Source organism: Callorhinus ursinus, unplaced genomic scaffold (assembly GCF_003265705.2).
Source record: "Callorhinus ursinus isolate GAN/ISIS: 27379988/994484 unplaced genomic scaffold, GSC_fseal_2.0 scaffold1, whole genome shotgun sequence".
Classification (NCBI taxonomy): Eukaryota; Metazoa; Chordata; class Mammalia; order Carnivora; family Otariidae; genus Callorhinus; species Callorhinus ursinus.
In genome coordinates, this window is record NW_027397063.1 from 49,186,792 (window position 1) to 49,207,496 (window position 20,705).

Consider the following 20,705-nt stretch of genomic DNA (forward strand, 5'->3'; position numbering starts at 1 on the left):
GGTCAGCTCTGTTTGTGTGTGTGCGCGCGTGTGCACACACCCATGCTCTCACATGGGTGTGTGCTGTATGGACAGCCTCTTCTCTTGTCTGATCCTGCCTGAACAGACCCAGGAGTGACTCAGTGACTGCCTTCAGGAATACCCGGGTTGAATATGAAGAGGATGCTGATTCATTATCTAAATAATCTGAATAGTGCTTTAAATAAACTCTGTCATTATTGTCACTGAAGGAGGAAACTGTGCGCACTCATTAACAAGGGGGTGTTTTCAAGCTCATTTATAAGGAGGAAACCGACATCTAGAGATAATCTAATGTGTCCCACATCACCCAGCACACTCAAACTGGGGCCTAAGAGCCACTCCTTGAGCACTGGGCCACCCACTTCCCTCTCTTTTATGCTCTTCTCATTCTGGTTTGTTGGGGGAGGGGGGGTCAGGTCTACCCCACCAAAGGCCATAGGGCACAAAGAATAAAATGCCCCGAGGACAGCAAGTCAAGGGAATGAGTTCTGAGTGAGGAATCAGCCTGAAACATGTCCTTCAACTGAAACGTTTTTCTGACTTATGTTTCTCACAGACTTCCCTGTCAACCCTTGGCATAGCACTGAAATTCCATAACTACTCACTAACCAAGAAGAGCGTGAAAGGCTGTGACCATGGATGGTGGGAAATTAATGAGCACATGTAAGTGGGTTCCAGATGTAAGGAATCTGATGAAAGGCCTGACCCAGAGGTTCAAAACCTTGGATTCCTTGTCCCCAAAGAGTTTGCACTTTACTATTTACAGATAGGGAAATCGAAGGATACAGGGGTTAAAGAACTTGCTCAAGGTCACTCAGTTCATATGTGATTAAGCCAGGATTCAAATCCATGTCTTATTTTCTTCTGAAGTCGTAATAGATCTTGAATTAAAAAATATAGACTGTCCTGTCATTGCAGCAGAGTAACTTCTAAGTTTCCTTTCAGGTAAGATTTTTTGTGAAGTTAGCCTAAGGGACTTGCCTGCTAATTCTGTGCTCATTGTTGATCCATGAATGAGAGTTTCCTTTTCTAAATGATTTTCCTGAACGACCTTCTTTCATTTTCTTTAGACTCTCAGATTACATGCTAAAACAGTCACTGGTTCTGTCTTCACTGGAATAGATCCTATCTGATTTAAGAGCATTCTTGGATCCATTATTAAGACTTGTACTCCTTTTAGGAATATTTTTGAATCAGGGTCTATTATGTAGCAGGCAGAATACCTGGGTTCAGATTCCAGCTCTGGTATTTAGTAGCTATATTAACTGGGACAAATTATTTAACCTCTTTGCTTTTCAGTCTGTAAATGAGCCAATCATTCCTACTTAATAAGGTGGGATTTTTTTGGTAGGCATTCAATGAGATGATGCCTACTACACACCAAAAAAAATTAGCCATTATTACAATTAATAAGATTGTTTTGGATAGAGTTGTTGAATCATTATTTTGTATACCTGAAATTAATGTAACATCACATGTCAACTATACTAAAAAAAAAAAAAAAGATTGCTTTGGAAATGACACTGGATGGATAAATACTATAGAATGTGCTCCCTCTCCAAGTTTTAAGAATACTGCATTCTGATATTTAATTAGAGGTCCAGAAAACAAATCTTTACAATTCTTTTGTAAAATGTGATACTATTTTTTTTTTTTTTTTTGTCCTAAGTAACAACCCCCACCACCCACGGAGTGTTGCTGCCAAAGTAGGAGCAAGATCTTCTCCCAAGCAATCAATACCAAGACAGTTCTCTGCCCTAAATACTTTCTGGGAAGGACCAGCTCTTCCCTTTGTCTGGTGGGCTGGCTGAAATCCCAGCAGATTCTTTTGATGCTAGTAGCACCCTTAGGATTTGAAATGCCAGCCCTTCTCATTATCAGTTCTCTTCATCTAAAAAGGAAAGGCTCTAATTGAACTAATTTCTGACACCTTGCTGAAAAGTTGCCTAAAGGCGCCGGGCTTGTAATGGGGAAGTAGGAAAAGGTAATGCTGACACCAGGAAGCCTAGTTAGTGCTCCTGAATTCAGAGAAGGTGGGGATGGGGTGTGCATGCTTAGAGCAGCTAGAACGCAGCCTATGAACCCTGAAGAAATGGATGTCCTTCCTAGGAAGTTTTGTAGAGCAGAGTTCCTGAAGGAAAAGCTGTTCGTGCCTTAGAAGGCTCTAGGGTTTAGTACCAGGCAGACCTGTGTCCTAGTTCTGCTCCCACTTTCTCACTGTTTTGAACTTCAACGCATTACGTCCCCTATGTACCTTCTCCGGTGTCTTACCTGTCACGTGACTGTAGCTGTAAACCGACTCTTGCTGGTTTCTCCAATTTCTCACTTTTTTTTTTTAACTTTTGTTCCTTTAGATGCCACTATGCCCCCATTCCTTACTGTTGTCCTCAAACTCCAGCCCAAGCATGGATTCAAAGGTTCCTTTTTTCTTGACTCCTCCTTAACATCCCAGTAAGATCCATCTTCGCAAGAAAGCTCTAGTAAGTGTTAATGGAGAACACAAATAAAATCACTACGAGATACAAATAATAATGACTATGTTTTCAGAACACAGGATTCTGATCCCAAGATGATCAGCTGGATCCTGGCCCCAAAAGGTTAACATGGATTCCAGGAGTCTCTCAGAGCCTGGCTCCCACTTTGCTAAGTGGCCACCCACCTGCAGCTGCTATCTTTTCCTCTGTTCCAGGGGCTGGTCTATCAACCCATCAGGGCCTGAACTTTATTTAGCCCAGCTGCAAAAGAGTCCTCCTGAAATATATGTGAACACTTTCCTTCTTTGAACCTTAAAACCACAACCTCTGTGGTCCTCCCCCAGAATGCCGGTGTCTGATCCATGGAACTTTCATGGTTCCCAAGTGCCGTGGGGGTGAGGAGTGATTGGCATTCACAGATTCCAGTGGAGGGGCTCCCTCCTCAACCTGCCTGTTTGGTGTTTCCCTTTGAGACTTTGTAGGGTTCACCCTGGGAAGAGCTTTGCCTACACAGGGCAGAGACCTAACTTACCATGGGCCCCCAGCATAGTAATATTTCATGTTCTACTAACCACAGTGCTCATATAATGAGAATTACTAACAGGAGGGGCATTTCCTCTTAGGTACAAGAAGTAAGAAAAATCAAGGTAAGGAAATATTGCAGACAGACATTACTATTTTGAAATTCTACCAAGGACAATCACCAAAGTACACATCGGTTTTCAATTGAGTTTGAAAAAACATTGTTGTGCTGGCATTCTTTGCATATTTTCTTCCTGAGCTCATGGATTCTACTCTGCTCCGTGGCGACGTTTGTGGGCAAAAGCAGGCATTTCTTGTTGTTACATGGTTATTTATGCAGAGAAAGAGAGGACCCATAGTTCTTCTGATAATAAGTATTGGTGAGGAAAACACTAGGTAACAGCACTGCTGTTGTATTTAGCAGAGTAGAAAATCGAGGGGACGGAAGTTACTCAGTGATAGTCACTTAGCATAGATTGGAGAACTACCGTTAGCTCTGCCGTAAGCATCTCATTTTGTGAGGCCCAAAGTACCAAAGTATCAGTGTGTTCACTGTCAATGGGGATGCAGTTGACAGACCCTCATCCATGTCTCTTCCCTCACTCTGCCTCCTCAGGTACTGTGGCTCCTACATGGATCACCAGACGGTTTTCCGAGTGCCTAGTCCACTGGCTCACATTCAGCTGCAGTGTAGTTCAAGGCTTTCCGACAAGCCACTTTTGGTGGAATATGGAAGTTACAACATTAGTCAACGTAAGCCTGGAATTAGCTCTTTAGAAAATCCTAATAAATGGTTAAACAGAGCCTAATACTTTGTAACTCTAAACCTTGAGAAATTAAGGAATAAAAATGGATTTATTTCTGCTATTTACTACTAATATGTAAATACATATAAATAAATGTAATACAAACAAAATATATAATAAATAAGACATAAAATTATGTATTTATTATGGCTATAGTTTAAACTATAGAAGAAATAATATAATGATTTGGTACAATTGAAAAATAGTTTCTTACCTTATTCCTAAAATATGGGACAAACCCATTGCTTGATTTCTTGTTCTTGCTACTCATAAATCTTTGTACATGTGATGTTTATACCAACATTTGGTGGATCAGAAAGCAACCGTTGTGACTCACATTAGCCCATGACCCACAGGGAGAGCTGGTTGGTCAAGGAGAGTTCAAACATCAGCCCTCAAAATGTTGCACTCCACACCAAGAACCATGGGGACAGTGGCCAGGAAGTGGTCAGCAGTGTTTAAGGGAAGTCTTTAGGGCTGGAGAGAGTAGATATTGCCTCAGGAAATTCTCAACACGTTTTAAAAGGGGAAAAGTAAGGGTTAACCATTTGGGAATCCATGAGGGTAAGACTTGAGAAAAGCTCATTTAGAGCCTTCCTTCTTTGCCAATATACCCGCTTCTGGATCTGGAATATTACACTTCTGACTAGCAGAATATTACCATTTCCAGCAAGAATAGCAGGTAAATAGTGAGCCATCTTATTTTCAATTGATTTTTTCAAACCATGAATATTTTCTAGAAACCTACCCTCTCCGTGTGTGCCAATGAGATAGTAGAAGACCTGACCATGCGTTCCCACCATTCTTGTGCACACGGGGAATGTCTTAGTCTGTTCCGGCTACTCTAACAAAATACCACAGACTGGGTAGCTTATAAAGAACAGAAATTTATTTCTCACAGTTCTGGAGGCTGGACGTCTGAGATCAGGCTCTCTCTGGGTTGTAGACTTCTTGTATCCTCACGTGTTGGAAGAGGGTGAGGGAGCTCTGCGGGGCCTCTTATATAAAGGCATCGATCTTATTCATGAGGCCTCTGCCTTCATCACTTAATTCCCTCCCAAAAGCCCTTCTTCCTAATATCATCACGTTAGGCACTAAGATTTCAACATATGAATTTGTGGGGCCCACCAACATTCAGACCATAGCAACAAAGAAGGATTTATTATTCCTATTATGTTTAGCTATAAGCCCAGGATTTATGATTCAAGGTCAGGCAGGGAATAGATCTTTGACAAGTAGCCTGGTTGAGGTGGACTGGGAGGTAGAAGGCAGGAGTCCTGAGTTTTGAGGCCAGTCACTCATCTCTCTAGGCCCAAGTGTCTTAAGATCAGTAGTTACTAATGTATTTGGGGACAGAGATCACTTGATAATGTAATTAAAAGCACAGACTCTTCAGACCAGTGCATCTGATCATATAGGATTCAGAGACACCAGAAGGCCATTTGTAATTCCCTGGAGGAGTCTAAACACTGCACACTAAGACTGCTGGACTCTGTAAAGCATATTCCAGCTTTCGCTTTCTCCGAGTCAGTGACAAAGCCGGATTGCTGAGTGAAAAATGGAGATAGTATAAGTTTGATTATACACGTGACCTGGATCCACTGTCCACTCAGAACCTCTGGTGGATTAGTTTACTTTCCTCTGCTCTCCTAAATTCACCTTTTTTGTCTTTTATCACCTATAGCTTGATTTGATAGAGAAAGTGTATAATTACTATCGCTACATTGCCATTTCCTTAACCACCTAGTACTTCATTGTTCTTTGTTCATGTGGTCTGATGACTTTGAGGGACTCACACAAGGCTTCCTATGTTTTATTGTCTCTAGCCTGTCCGGTTGGATCTTTTAGATGCTCCTCTGGCTTGTGTGTCCCTCAGGCCCAGCGATGTGATGGAGTAAATGACTGCTTTGATGAAAGTGACGAACTTTTCTGTGGTGGGTATTCAAGTTGTACTATGGCTTTCTTATGAATAAGTAACTTCTCGGGGCCATTGTTGCTGCTGGTGTATATCCTGGGTCTTTGTAGCTGTTATCTATTGCTGCATAACAAGTTACTCCCAACAACAATCATTTATTCTGGACCATGCATCCATGGGTTGTTTGAGATATGACTGATCTAGGCTGGCCTCAGCTAGGTGGCTCTGCCTTAAGCAGTAGGTCCTCCTAAGTTTGGTTCCTTCCAGGTTGGTGTCAGGTCTACTGCTCATGGCTCTTTTTCTCATTGAACTAGTGGGCTGGCCATGGCAGTGGTAGAAGCAAAGGAGGAGTGAGCAAAACCACATGGTTCCTCGTAAGTTTTGGGCTTGGAACCAGCACACCATCACTTACATCATATTCCATCAGTCAAAGTGAGTCCTAGAGCTAAGGCCATAGTCAAGGGGCAGGAAGCTTATCCTGCACACTTTGGGGCCATGGCAAGGGTGGAGGTGTATAATACTACCACAGGGAGTGAGGATCTGTGGCCAGTAATTCAGTGAACCTAACAGTGAATCTTCAACTAACAATCCTCTTTCAAAGCACCGATCTTTTATCTAGAGAGTAGCTCAGAATCTGCAGAGGAGTCAACTCTTTCAGCACATTCATTCATGGAGCACAGGGGTTGTGAAGGAGAGAATTATTACTATTATTACCTGTATAATTTGCAACAATGTCACACCTGCAACGACTAAGGGGCAGGGTATTGGACATTCCTATTTTGGACAGAGGTTCTCTCTCTTGGTTTTTTGTTACTATTTGCACATCATTCCTGAATCTACCTCCAGTTTCGGGGTGTAACATGGGGAGGATAGTTCACCAGACTGTATGACACCACTGGCAACACTTTCTCCTAAAGATCCAAATTTTAATTCAAATACAATTGCAATGGTGAAGCTATTTAATTTCTTTCATATTCTTGGAGAAATAGTAGAGTTAATATAACTATGAGAAACTTATATTCATGAAAAATAACCTATGACTCTATACCTTTTTTTTTGACAAAACAAAATCAAAGTCTCTTAACTTATGGCTCATTGACCTTTTCAATCTATAGGGTTTTCTATTGCTTAAGAAAATAAATGCTGGCCATTATATAGTGAGTGAGGTTGCTGGTGTTTTTTACATTATTATCATTCCCTGCTATGATGTTCCAAACAGAAGTGATTATTGTTACTTTATAAGAAGGGCTGTTTTTGGTAATCATTATTTCTCATAGTGCCATTTTGGGAACTATTCTCTAGGAGTCAGCTAGATACACCCAGAAGCTCAATGAGAATTTCAGGGCAGCCATGTCCTCCCCAGCTACCCCCCACCCCTAACAAGAGATGCCACTGAAAACACGAGAGTGATAACAAAAATGATCACTTTTCACAAAACCAGAAATGTCTGAGGAATCATACCTTCCAAGAGTGCTTGCTAATTTACTGCACCTGTCCCTTGTACAAAGGCAATTCATGAAAATATCCCAAAGAAGAAAACCTGTGATAATTTACAATGGTGTTTCTTAATTCAGGAAATGGATCACCCAGGACAAAATCATTTTAAAGAGAGTTTTCCTTATACGCAGATCACAAGCCCATTGTCCTCTAAGATCTCATAGATGTTAAACTATTCAATAAAACTTTAATGAGCACCTACTATGTAGTCAGGGGCCAGAGGTACAAAGATGAATAAGACAAAATCCTCAATGTAAGGACACTCCCACTTTGCTTAGGAAGGCAGACAAGTTCAATTTTATGTATTTACTTATTTAATTTTTTTTTTTTTGAAAGAGGGAGAGAGAGGAGGGGCAGAGGGAGAGAGAATCTTAAGCAGGTTCCACACCCTGAGACAATGACCTGAGCCGAAATCAAGAGTTAGAACTGAACTGACTTGAATCACCCAGGCGCCCCAGACAAGTTCAATTTCAATAACAGTTTATGGTTTTTATGTTCCTTAAAAGAAAATCTCACGATGCATTTAATCATGATTAAGTAAACAAATTGCCAGGGTTGAACACACTTAGGCAAAAGCAAAAATCAGAGCTGACAAACTCAGAGCAGTAGGAATTACAGCAAAGTTTCGACCTCCACTTTTCTCATGCAGGTGTCAGGTTTGAGGAAAACACACTTTTTATTTTATGTAAGTCATCTTAACCATGTGCACCATTAGAGGGGCCCTGCTGGTTCTCAGAAGCCAGCTGATGTCTCAGGCTCATGAGCTTTCTGTCTGTTCTCATTCCAGTGACTCTTAAGCCTGCCTGCCACGCCAGCTCTCTTGGACAGCATGGCCCTCTGGTCTGTGACGGCTTCAGGGACTGTGAGGGCGGCCAGGATGAGCAGAACTGCACTCAAAGTGAGGGAGAGTCCTCTGCACTCTGCTGTTCTTCCTGTACACTCTGCTAGTCGGAACTGAAATAACTCTGGGGGGTTAGGGCAATTGACTTGCCCCGGTTTTCCCAAGACTTACCCAGTTTTAGCACTGAAAATCCCAGTTCCCTGGACTCTCTTGGGCCCAGGCAAAACGGGACAGTTGGTCACTGTTTGAGTTGAGTGTGTGTGTTGAGTGTGTGCGCACGTGTGTGTGTCCGTGTAAATACCGTGTAAAGCTTTTCATTGTTTATTTGCTCTTAATGCTGCTCGAGAGTAAACGATGCTGAGGACGTGATCTAGCGGGACTTGCCAGATACCGTGATGGGGCATGTTCTATTCTAGCCCCCGCAGAAGCACACACCACTAGAGTTGTGAACAAATGTGCTGTGATTCACAAAGCCTGCCCATTTTCCCCGTAATGATATGAAAGGACTGAATATGGTATGGATCTTTGCTCAGAATTTTCTTGGAGAACAAGACAAAATAATTAATAGCACAGAGACCACGGCCTACAGCAACCGATAGGGCCAACTCCTTTGCATCTCACCTCTGATGGAAGAAAGGAGGGGCCATCGGATTAGTTCTCAACAGGTGTGCCTGCCTGCCTTCCTTCCGATGGCTCTGAGGTGAAGGGACTGGTCACCGTGGGCTTGCTTCATCGCCCCTGCCATGTTTCCCAGAGCAGCGAATACTGAGGCCATGGCTACCCCATCCTTGGAGGATGGAGCTGAGTGTCATTCCCTCAAGTCTGTTTCTGGGCAGGAAAAACTCTTTCCTCTTTTGTTCATTTTTAGGCATTCCATGTAACAACAGGACTTTTAAGTGTGGCAATGATATTTGCTTCAGGAAACAGAACGCACAGTGTGATGGGACCATGGATTGCCCAGATGGAAGCGATGAAGAAGGCTGCAGTAAGTAGAAATACGTTCTTTCCCACTCCTTGTATTGTCTTCAGCTTCCGGTTGTTCATTTTCATTCCCTTCTTGGGGTAAATGCCCCTGGCAAAAGTTGGTCTCCAGGGAAGAATAGTAAATATTGGCGAACTGCGTCTGAAATGATTTCTCAGAATTAAAAACTCTGGAGCGGATTCTGTCTGCTTTCTTGATAACAAGCATCAAAACCTCAGGTGTTTATAATGACAACTTTCACTTTCTGATAACTCTAATCAAGGGAGAAGCTCCTAAATAAAAAGTCCACGAGAAAAGAAACAGATACTGGAACACAGTGGATGACTGTTATTTAAGCCTTACGTTATAATCAATACCAAGTGCTGCTTCTTTCTTTAGCGACAGCCTGAGAACTGTAATCTGCCATATGTTAGTATGTGGTCTCTAACTGGCCACCTGGCAGCATGTTAGTAATGCATCCTTATCAATACAATTTGCCCCGGAGAATAATTGTTCTGGTAACTAGTTTTTCTTAATGGGTTTTCATTTGTCTTGGGACTTAGAAATTCTCTCCCGAATGCCTCCTCTCAAATCAGCACGCCTCCATAGATGCATTCAATTCTGTTGCGTTTGAAACTCATCTTTTCCTCTCTAATAATCTAAGCCCCACAGCTCCTGTTCATATCAGGGCAGCTGTTGCTAACAAGTCCCCTCCTCCTTGAATCAATGTGCTTTTTGTATGGAGACTCTGTGTGCCGCCTGTTCTCAGGAGGGAGTGGTGTGTGGGTGCCTTTCCTCTAGATAAGCGAGAGGTTTCACATTGCTTGCCGGGGGCCTCAGTTCCCAATGCAGCTCCAAGTCGAACTTCATTTCCAGTTTTTCTTCCAAGTCTGCTTTTAAATCACGGGGCCCTTCCTTTCCTGAAGGCTGCAGCGGGGGCTCCTCCACCCTCCACCGCATCATTGGGGGCACCGACACGCAGGAAGGGGGTTGGCCGTGGCAAGTCAGCCTCCACTTTGTCGGATCTGCCTACTGCGCAGCCTCGCTCATCTCCAGGGAGTGGCTTCTTTCTGCGGCCCACTGTTTCCATGGAAACAGGTACGGCATCCCAATTCTTACTCATCCCAATTCTTACTCAAAGATGGCACACTTTCTGATCCCAGACCATACATCCGTCCTCAAGCTGTGGAAGGAAGCTGCCCGCTGGGGACATTCGATCAATTTAAATGGTGTGTCTGTGTGTAGAATGGGCACTGGACTTCTATTTAGAGTGGAAGGGTAATGATTCTTCACCCAATTTCCGAAGTATTGGTTGGGGGGAGGGTTCCCATACCACCAGGCAACTCTCTGACACCAGTTGAGTGTCTTACAATTTAACTCAATTCTGACCCTGTCTGCCTGCAGATAGCATCAGATTAAGCAGGTGAAGGGCTCAGACCCACAAGACTGTCCCTCCTAGCCTACCTCAGACACCTGTTGTAAGTACAGGTTGTCACCGTACTTCTGGCTCAGCAGCTGTAGAGGTTCCAACCATCTCTTCCTGGGGTTCAATTAATTTGCTAGAGCAGTTCATAGAACCCAGAAAAACAGTTTACTTTCTAGATCACTGGTTTATTGTCAAAAGGTATAACTCAGGAACAACCAGAGGGAAGAGATGCCCGGGGCAAGGTTTGGGGAAAGGGTGAGGAGCTGTCATGCCTGCCCCAGGTGCACCACTCTCCCAGAGCCACTGTCCCTGAATCTCCATATGTTCACCAACCCTGAAGCTCTCTGAACCCTGTCCTTTTGGGTGTTTATGGAGGCTTCAGTACTTAGGCATGACTGATTAAATCATTGGCTTTGGTGGTGGATTCTAACCTCCAGCCCTTCTCCCCTCCTCAGAGATCAGACTGAAAGTTGCAAGCCTCCAATCACATAGTTGGTTCTCCTGGCCACTGGCTCCCGACCTTGGGTGGGGTCCAAAAGTCACTCATTAACATAACAACATAACAAGACAGCTTTGTGGTGCTATTCACTTGGGAAACTCCAAGGGTTTTTAAGAGCTGTGCCCGAAACGAGATAAAGACCAAATATATATTTCTGATCATAAATCACAATCTCACGGAAGGGAATCATGCAAAGGTCCATTATTAGGGCTCACGTTGGAAGAGCTCTGACTGTCTTTACCAATGGGATTGTTATGGGGCAGATGCTGTTTCAGTTCAGAGTGAAAGGGAAGCTTAGAACATATAACCACTAAAATGTAACCTCATTTGGAATCTACCTGGATCTTAGGTACAAAAAGATATCATTCGTTTCTCATTCCGAATTTTTTAAAGTAGAGTATTTCAACCAATTTATACAATTTAACTATTTGCCTCTTTTTTTTTTTTTAAGATTTTATTTATTTAATTGACAGAGAGAGAGAGAGTGTGAGGGGGAACATAGCAGGGGGAGTGGGAGAGGGAGAAGCAGGCCTCCGGCCGATCAGGGAGCCCGATGCGGGGCTCGATCCCAGGACCCTGGGATCATGACCTGAGCCGAAGGCAGTCGCTTAACCAACTGAGCCATCCAGGCGCCCCTTAACTATTTGCTTCTTTTGGAAATTACAGAGTTCATGTTCATGACTAAAATGGCTATGCTTCTCTTTAATCAGCAGTCTTTTACCCTATGACACTGCTCCAAGTACTATGGTAACCTTAATACTTCCCCGGGTGCCTGGTACCACCATGAGATGTCAGCTGCACAGATTCAGGGCCATACTCTTTAGGCTCTGTCCTTATTTTTCTTGCAAAGCTCTTGCCATCTCTTCACCCTACTAGAACAAGGCTGCTGTGCAGGTGGAGCTGGATACCTCACATGGAAACTGCAAGACCATCAGTGACTTTGTGCAAGGCCACAGGGGTCAGAAGTAGAGTTCTGGAAGGGCTGACAAAGAGTGGGGCCCCTAAGAATGGTCATGCTTGAGCAGTTGTAGCCATGATCTTTCAGGCTTCTGGTAGATGACACGAAGGAATTTCATCAAATTCCTCCTTATCACACTTTGATTTCTAAGCTCTCTTGGGATTCATGTCATTTGAATTTGGCAAAAGGATTCCCAGACCTCTGTCCTACTGGCCCTGTCTGTCCCCATCAAATGCCTACGTCAGCATGAATAGGAAGAATGTAACAAATTAATTCCAGTCACATTCTTGACCCGTGCATGGTTCATGAGATAGCAGGGGCAACAGAATTTCCAGCAGTTCTTTAAGATGGGAGAGGGAATTTTCTGGAACATAGCTACCATGCACCACCCCTACTATACTTTCCTTCATCTCTGGTTTTACTAGGAGACAAGGGAGGCTCAGAAAAGTTGTGCTTTTTGCCATGTCAGTGTACAGAGCCAGGGACTACGATAGGAACTGGAAGGTAGGCCTTCCTCCCTCTGCCCTTGTCTGTCTGCAGAGGGCTTGTGTCCAAACCCTGGGTGGTTCTCCAAACCCTGGCCACTGACTTTCTTCCTTTTCTGCTAGGTTGTCAGACCCCACGCCATGGACTGCTCACCTCGGGATGTACGTGCAGGGGAATGCCAAGTTCGTCTCCCCTGTGAAAAGAATTGTGGTCCATGAGTACTATAACAGTCAGACCTTTGACTATGACATTGCTCTGCTACAGCTCAGTGCGGCCTGGCCTGAGACCCTGAAACAGCTCATTCAGCCAATATGCATTCCTCCTGCTGGCCAGAAAGTGCGCAGTGGGGAGAAGTGCTGGGTAACTGGCTGGGGGCGAAGGCACGAAGCAGGTGTGTGAACGAGTAAATGGTCATGCCCTGCCCCTCCAGATAATACTCACTTGCGTTGATGTGGTGCTTTGGGGTTCACAGAGAGGGTTTTTGTATATGGTCTCATTTGAGCTTCCTGATAATTCTAAGAAGTAGAATGGAGGAAGGTGTTATTATTCCTATTTTATGATGTTCTTCCCTTACCCCCAAAAGAAGCAAGACCCACCTCACAAGGGGAAGGAGGCCTGTGAGCAAGGCAAGATTGGATAGATAGTATGGGCCCTTTTCAAACTGTACTGGGTTTTCTACTATAGAAGAGCAATTCCTCTTTACTTTTAGGTTCCCTTCCATCCAAAGAAGCGATTCCTTTTCTTAAAGAAGAGAAGGACGCCCCCCCCAACCCCCGACCCATTGTGTCAAGTCACAGGCAACTGTCTGGAGGCTTATACAAGTATGGCCATCACAAAGGCAACTCACCAGGCAGATGAGAGTCAGGGCCGAAAACCTGCCTGCCCTTAGCTCCCCGCACTGCAAATTCAGGCCCGGGGGGTTCCATCAGCCTAGAATCGGACCGCCTGGAGGGGATGCCTCCTTATAATCCCTTCACCCTAGCTGGCCTCTCTATCATTACGCACAAAGATCGGACTGGTAGGGAAGTCCCTACATCTGCTCCGTCAAGATTTTTCGTGGTCTAGGATTCAAGGTTGATTCCCAATGTGCAGCAAGAGGAAGAAGCCATAGCTTTGTGAGCACTGCCCCAGAGCTGACGCTCTTCCTTCAGCTCCCACGCCTCTCAGAGTCCCGAGCAGCCATTTCCAAGGGTTTAGGACAGACGCATTTTCTGCAAATCTTGGCCTTGTTTCGACACCCTCTAAACATTCCTTGCAGGCAGCTTCTCTAGGGCTCACTGCCAGTGTGTGGTTAATGCCCTCCCAGTGGCCTGCTGGGATCTCAGGACCCTAATGAGGGAGGGTGGCTCCCGGCTCCAACACCTGTAACCTATCAGGACTGTGTTCCGGGCTTTAATTGCATTATCCTATATCACGGGAGGGAAGAGTCTATTCAACCAGCTTTATCATGAGACATTTCTTTATAAGCATGAGTGTGAGTGTATTTATTTTTCTGAATCATTTTAGCCAGACAGGATAAAAAGGAAGTGAAAGGGCTATAACAAAACTTTTGTTTTTATGGTTCCCAGGACTCTCCCATATATCAGATTATGCCGCTCTATTTCAGGGGTGGTCCTCTCAACCAGTAAGTATTAGTAACTGTTGGGATTCACAGTCCTACCAGAAGCAAGAAGTCCATGGTGAAGGAGTATGGCTCAGTGGCTCCAATGATTGAGTCAGACCTTGGGTCTGAATCCTGCTCTTTTACCTGTGAGGTGTGTGCCATTGGGCACTCCCTCTAACCTCCTCAGCCTCTATTTCTTCATCAGCAAAATGGGGATTATAAAAGAATTTACATAAAAAATTGTTCTGAGATAATGTGAGTAGATGGTCTAATAGCACCCTGCATAAGTGTAATCGTTACCATGATTTCTACTTCCAATGTGTTTTCCAGACAATAAAGGCTCCCCTGTTTTGCAGCAAGCAGAGGTAGAGCTCATTGACCAAACCCTCTGTGTTTCCACCTATGGGATCATCACTTCACGGATGCTCTGCGCAGGGGTCATGTCAGGCAAGAGAGATGCTTGCAGGGTAAGTCATTGCACCTTTCCTTTGCCAAGAGGTTATACTTTCCATAAATGCTCTCATGTTTAACTTGCACAACACTGGGAAATAACTAGGACGGGTATTTCCCTTAATTCAGATATTAATTATAATCTAATTGCCTAAGATCAGGGAAAGATGATTAAATAATTAGGTCTATAAAACTCAGTTTTCTGGCTCCCATGTATTTTCCTCCAACATTTAGAAAATGAGGTTGGGATTTATCATTCTGCCATAATTTATTTTCTTATGACCAGAACTAAAAAACAAAGCAGTTCTCTCTCTCTCTCTCTCTCTCTCTCTCTCTCTCACACACACACACACACACACACACACAGTGTTTTAGGATGGTTAGCTGCCATTTCCTTTCTGAAATATCAGGGTTTTATTCACTTGCTCTTTGATGCATAGGCTGGGGGAAGGGAAGGAGGACTGGGAGAGGCCACAGAGGACACTCATTCACATGCCTCTGGTTAGGCCTCCTGACAGTGGTCAAGTTGGAGTTCGTCTTCGTGAGGACGTTTCTAAGTCTCAGATTCCAACCCATGCAGATAGCTGTATGATTGCCAAAAAGTGAACAGATGATTTAGAGGATGAAGAGGGCAGTGGGAGCTGTTCCCACATCTCTCCACAACCTTAGCCACCATGCCACAAAAACTCATCTTACTATAAAAATGGATTTTATCTTCTGAACTCCTGTTTTGCGGCAAGCACTAGATCCTTTGCATAAATTCATTCAAGTCTTTCTTTCACGCCCATTTTACGGAAGAGGAAACTGGGACATGGAGAGCGCAAGCAAATTACCCAAGGTCACACAGCTAGTACGTAAACGCCTGAGCCAGAATGTGAGCCCTTCTCTGTCTAATGCTAAAGCTGCTCTGTCTTGGCTGCTTCCTGAGGCTAGTCAGTTCTAGAGTCCTGTTCTACCTAGCCACTCAAGTTTACAGGTCAACTTAGACTTAGTAGAGCTGGTGTCGTGATAATTAAAATAGAAAGAGTCCAGTTTCTCTACCAGTCAGAATTCATCTAATCAGGGTTGGAATTGGGGGGTGGGACTCCGGGGGCAAATTCGGAATGCTTTTTTTTAATCTTTGCCTCTAGCTAAGTTGCAGCTTTACCTGTCTTCCAAACTAGAAAAATAAAGCCCAGGTGTTATAATGTAAAGGATGGGTACTGTAGGATTTATGTTTACACTGTGAATTATTTTTGTCTTTGCTTTGCTTTGTGGAGTTGAGGTATCAGAAGGCACTCTCAGATGAGGGTGATTTGTCCCTGATGGCTGTGGGCCAGTGAGCCTTAGGGGTTGCCTTAGAGGTGTGGTTCTTCATCATTCATTGTCAGAATCCTGAGCCAACCACTGAATTTGCATGGCCCAGAGGCAGAGGTCAACTTGCCAAGGTAACCCTGGTTCCTGAGGTTGTTGTCAGGGCTAAATGACCCAAAATAGTACTTGGCAGACAGCTCACACTAAATAAATGTTAGCCATTATTACTACTACTACCCCTACTACTATGGCTACCTCCACTACTATTGAGGTTTATTCTTTGTTTGGGATATGTGAGAGTTGTTTCCCCTACAAAAATATTCTAAAGATACTCTTGGCCTAAAGAATTACAATTCTTGTGACGAATGAAGCTTTTTGATTCTGGGAAGAATAATTCTAAAATGACATTAGAAGCTTCATATTATTTCCTGACCCTTCTCCAAACTACGTAATGGTTAGCCAAGCGAAAACTTTCCAGAACGGGAGTTTTGCTACAATCCATTAGACACATTAATGACAAAATTGATGATCACGGGAGAAAGGTACTTCCTACTTACATTATCTTCTTGTGCAGGGAGATTCAGGTGGACCTTTATCTTGTCGAAGAAAAACTGATGGAAAATGGATTTTGACTGGCATCGTTAGCTGGGGACATGGATGCGGAAGACCAAACTTTCCTGGTGTTTACACAAGAGTGTCAAACTTCGTTCCCTGGATTCATAAATATGTCCCTTCTCTTATGTAAAAGTACAAGTTGGAGTTTTGACTATGATTTCTGTGATAGATTCTTTGAAAAAGAAAGCAGTAATTATCCATAAAATGAGACCCTATTTTTTTCTCCTGTAAATTTCAGATTGCTTTCATTCGATGTTTATCGAAAGGCAGAGAAATTAATATGTATTTTATTCCAGGAAAAATTGCCTCAAGGATAGAACTGTATTCATTCTTAAGCATCAAGGGGCCATTGATTCAGAAATGGAGGAAACCTAAAGTAATGTCATGAATCAAGACTCTAAAATAAGATAAGAAATGGGTGAGATGCTCAAGAATCCATTCTTAAATTTATGTTTCTATTCAAGGTACAGATATTTATAAGGATTTAGGCAAATCTGATTTATTAAAATAAAAAATTCCACTAAAAATGCCTGATTTCAGTGTTCTAATAAAAGTAAATGCACAAAAATGTCTCTTTTATAAACGCAAATGAACCCAAGCTCAGTTATTGACAAAGGAAGTATCTATATTGTTGGTTTCCAATCCAGTTTTGTCTAACTATATCATAACAGACTTTCTTCAGCCATGACACAGGGTAATATTGTGTACAGAGAAACCAATCTACTAACCAACAAAACTGACAACCTAACTTACTTGGCTCTTTCATGCCAAGATGGCAGGATGACACGGAACTATATTCACGAAAATCATGGAATGAAGCATCATGGGAGTTCGACTGAAAGCACTTACGTGGGATTTAAGGAATTGTGATAATGCTGCTCAGCAGTTGAACGATAAGGGAATTTTTAGATGATTGTTTTGAAAGTCAAAATTTTCAGAAATATTATCATTTGGCTTCTGATTTTTTTTTTTTTTAAATAAAACTCCAGTGGCCTAGACTTACTTCTATTTTCAGGGCATTGTAATACCTAGCATAGTTGTAAACCTGTAATACATGCTCAATACATCACAGTTATTGATTTATTTGATCTTGATTTAGAAGGTTTCCTATTTGATCTCAGAATAAACTTTCCATGAACAGAGGCTAGACTTAACAATACCACTGACTAGGGGAAAACAGCAGGAAGGAGAAGAATGATATTTGTTTTCCCTGGGACAGAGTCAAAGGAGTAATAACAATGCTATTTTTAAGTAGGGTCCAGAATAATGAAAATGGTTTTGTGGGGCTTCAGAAGATCTTAATGTAACAGTAAAAGGAGAGAAAGAGAGCAAAAGGGTTCATTCTCTGGATCAGACAGAAAAGGCTGAAATGTGGATTTAATATCCCTGGAATAGTGAACAATTTCCAGTTCACAGAATATATTTTGATTTGCCAAAAGACTGTTTCCATCAGGTAAAAGGCACAACATTTTAATGATACCTTTTTGAACGGGTTCCTAAGGATTCAGTAAACCAGCTATGGCATAGTACAATTCAGAGTGCCAAGTGCACCACTTAATTCACAAAGTGGGACTTAGCTACTAAATTCACTGTGTAGAAGAACAAATTAGGCTGACAGTTCTTAAAACCAGGTTTATTTTGCCTGGGATTGCTATGACCTAGGTACAAGGTGAATTGTACTTTTTTTTTTTTTTAAAGATTTTATTTATTTGCCAGAGGGAGAGCTAGCGAGCGCAAGCAGGGGGTGTGGCAGGCAAAGGGAGAAGCAGACTTCCCGCTGAGCAAGGAGCCTGATGTGGACTTAATCCCAGGACCCTGAGATCATGACCCAAGCTGAAGGCAGACACTTAACTGACTGAGCCACCCAGGCATCTCTGAATTGTATTTTTTATTCGTGGTCAATTTTAAGGAGATTTACTATTTAAAAACTTCACCAACACCTTAAGTAAGTTTGTGATCTCAGGAGATGGAGGAGGGCTAGCTTGATCTATCAGATTCAACTCAGGGAATTTTTATTTTTTATTTTTTTAATTTTTTTAAAGATTTTATTTATTTTTTGACAGAGAGAGACACAGCGAGAGAAGGAACACAAGCAAGGGGAGTGGGAGAGGGAGAAGCAGGCTTCCTGTGGAGCAAGGAGCCCGATGTGGGGCTCGATCCCAGGACCCTGGGATCATGACCTGAGCCGAAGGCAGATGTTTAACAACTGAGCCACCCAGGTGCCCCTAACACAGGGAATTTTTCAAACCACACATACATGCTACCACTCAATGCGCTTGCTTGCTCAAATGTGATTGTACCATGTTCTTCAGCAGTGCAGGGGTGGGGAGAAGGTTCAGAAACACCAACCTAACTTACTTGGCTATTTTATGCCAACATGCCAGGATGACATGGAACTTTATTTCTTTATTCTTTAATATACTTTATTCTTGCAAAAGTGTGAATAGAGGCAGATCCAAAGATTGGATTAGTTGGCAGAGAGGAATGGTCTCCATAAACCAAGACAGGAGCACTTCTATGGGCCAGACTACTGGGGACACTTGCCCTCCTTCGCAGTGTCTTCAAATCTGCAAACTGCAACCTCACAAACCAACCTTTTTCCAATTGTTTTCTGCTTGATTGGTCTGAGAGGCTGACCCAATTGCCTATGTTCGCAGTAGTAGTGCTTGTCACCTGACAACATATGGATATATATTGTGCTTTCAAGAGGTGCAGGCCTGTTTGAAGGTAATGAGATGCTTTGGTGCTTTGGTGATGTCACTTAGATGGTGTTACTTTATTTTTCAGTTTATAAAATAATCATTTGGAAAATTATTTGCTCTCAAAAGAGAGATGAAGAAAAAGAGCAAGTTCTATGACAAGAAAAACAAAATTGAAAATCTTCTACTGGTCAGCAAGCCTTGGCAACAAGTAGATTTTAATTTTTTACCCTTATTTACATTTTAATCCTTAAGCAAACTAAAGCAATTGAGTCAATAATAATTCGAAATTATATTAAAAAGAACTATTTGTGCAAGAATAGTATACGTTAAAAAACATGTTTGAATAGCTTTATGAAAGAACAATCCCCTTTAAAAAGCTACCCCTATAGAGATTTTAAAGAAATGGCAAAAACAAACCTATATAGAATTTGGTTTCTCATCCAAAAATCTTCAACTGCCATCAAGAATTGTTTAATCTAGTTTTGGTTCTACCTCAAGGGAGAAACATTTTTTTCTTACTCATTCTGAATCCTCAGTTTAGAGTCAGACTGACTGGCAGGATGAAAAAGTCCTCAAGAAGAGATTAGGACACTTATCTACATTCTAGATCAGCTCTCTGGAGATTAAGAAATTTGCAGTTATCAGAAATCAGGAACAAGTTGCAAGTAAGACTTTAAATAGTTCAGGTAGTATTGGGAGGTGTCAGCAAGTGTCAGTGATCAAAAAAATGCAACAGGACAGGAACACAAATCAATATCAAAAGAAAATCTATTGAGTCAAGGATTAATTGCTGGCTGCTAAGGGTTGGAAGTGGGTGGGGATTACTTACAAAGATCATTACAGTCACAGAAAGTAAGGGAATATTTACTGAGACCCTGCTATTTGTCAGGTACAGGAATAAATGCTTTATTCTAATTACTTCATTTAATTGTCTTTACTGGGTAGGAATCATTTTATAATGAGGACAGAAGCTTGGGGAGCCTGGGGGGCTCAATTGGTTAAGCTTCCACCCCTCGGTTTCAGCTCAGGTCGTGAGTTCAGGTGGTGAGATCAAGCCCCACATCAAGAATTAAGATTCTCTCTCTCCTCTCTCTCTTGCTCCCACCGCACCCCACTTGGGTGCACATTCTCTCTCTCAAGAAGAAGCAGCAGCAGCTGATAGATATTGAACAATTTGCCCAAGAGCACACAGTAGTGCGAGTCTTAAATCTGTTTGTCCTCAAGACCTATATTACCATAGAGATGCCAACTGTATGCAAGGATTAGGTTTATGGAATTATAGAAATGCATCCTAATCTAGTTTAGAGATTACATAAACCCTGCTTCCCACCACTCAGAAAGCATTAGGAGATCTGGTTTAGAGTGTGTTTGTGACAGTAAACAGTAGCTTTTTGATCCTCTGGAGGGTGAAGGAAATTTTAAGCATCTATTCAAAGAGAAACCGGGCTCGGAAGACAGCTACAATTCATCCAACACAGGGAGGGAATCTCCCATTGAAACTAAGCTCTTGCAGTCAAATGAGGGAACTGTGGGAAAGGTTGTCTGGGCCTGGGTAAGGATGGGGGTCCAGGTTTGAGAGGTCTTGGTGATTCAAGTGGGGGTCTCAGGCCCTGGGTCTACCAAACCATCAGTGCTG

The 20,705-nt window shown here is 42.7% G+C and overlaps 1 protein-coding gene across 2 annotated transcripts in view; it reads left to right on the plus strand.

Moving 5' to 3' along the window:
• The window catches only part of TMPRSS7 (transmembrane serine protease 7), a 36,513-nt gene extending 19,629 nt beyond the window's left edge, over positions 1 to 16,884 (plus strand). For both annotated transcript variants that reach the window (XM_073901289.1, XM_073901238.1), the window contains exons 10-18: positions 578 to 684; positions 3,634 to 3,770; positions 5,650 to 5,757; positions 8,023 to 8,133; positions 8,945 to 9,061; positions 9,964 to 10,135; positions 12,529 to 12,797; positions 14,340 to 14,476; positions 16,327 to 16,884. In XM_073901289.1, coding sequence (XP_073757390.1) covers positions 578 to 684; positions 3,634 to 3,770; positions 5,650 to 5,757; positions 8,023 to 8,133; positions 8,945 to 9,061; positions 9,964 to 10,135; positions 12,529 to 12,797; positions 14,340 to 14,476; positions 16,327 to 16,497 — 1,329 coding nt within the window. In that variant the 3' untranslated portion in view covers positions 16,498 to 16,884. The remainder of the gene's footprint in view (positions 1 to 577; positions 685 to 3,633; positions 3,771 to 5,649; positions 5,758 to 8,022; positions 8,134 to 8,944; positions 9,062 to 9,963; positions 10,136 to 12,528; positions 12,798 to 14,339; positions 14,477 to 16,326) is intronic.
• The last annotated feature ends 3,821 nt before the right edge of the window (positions 16,885 to 20,705 follow it).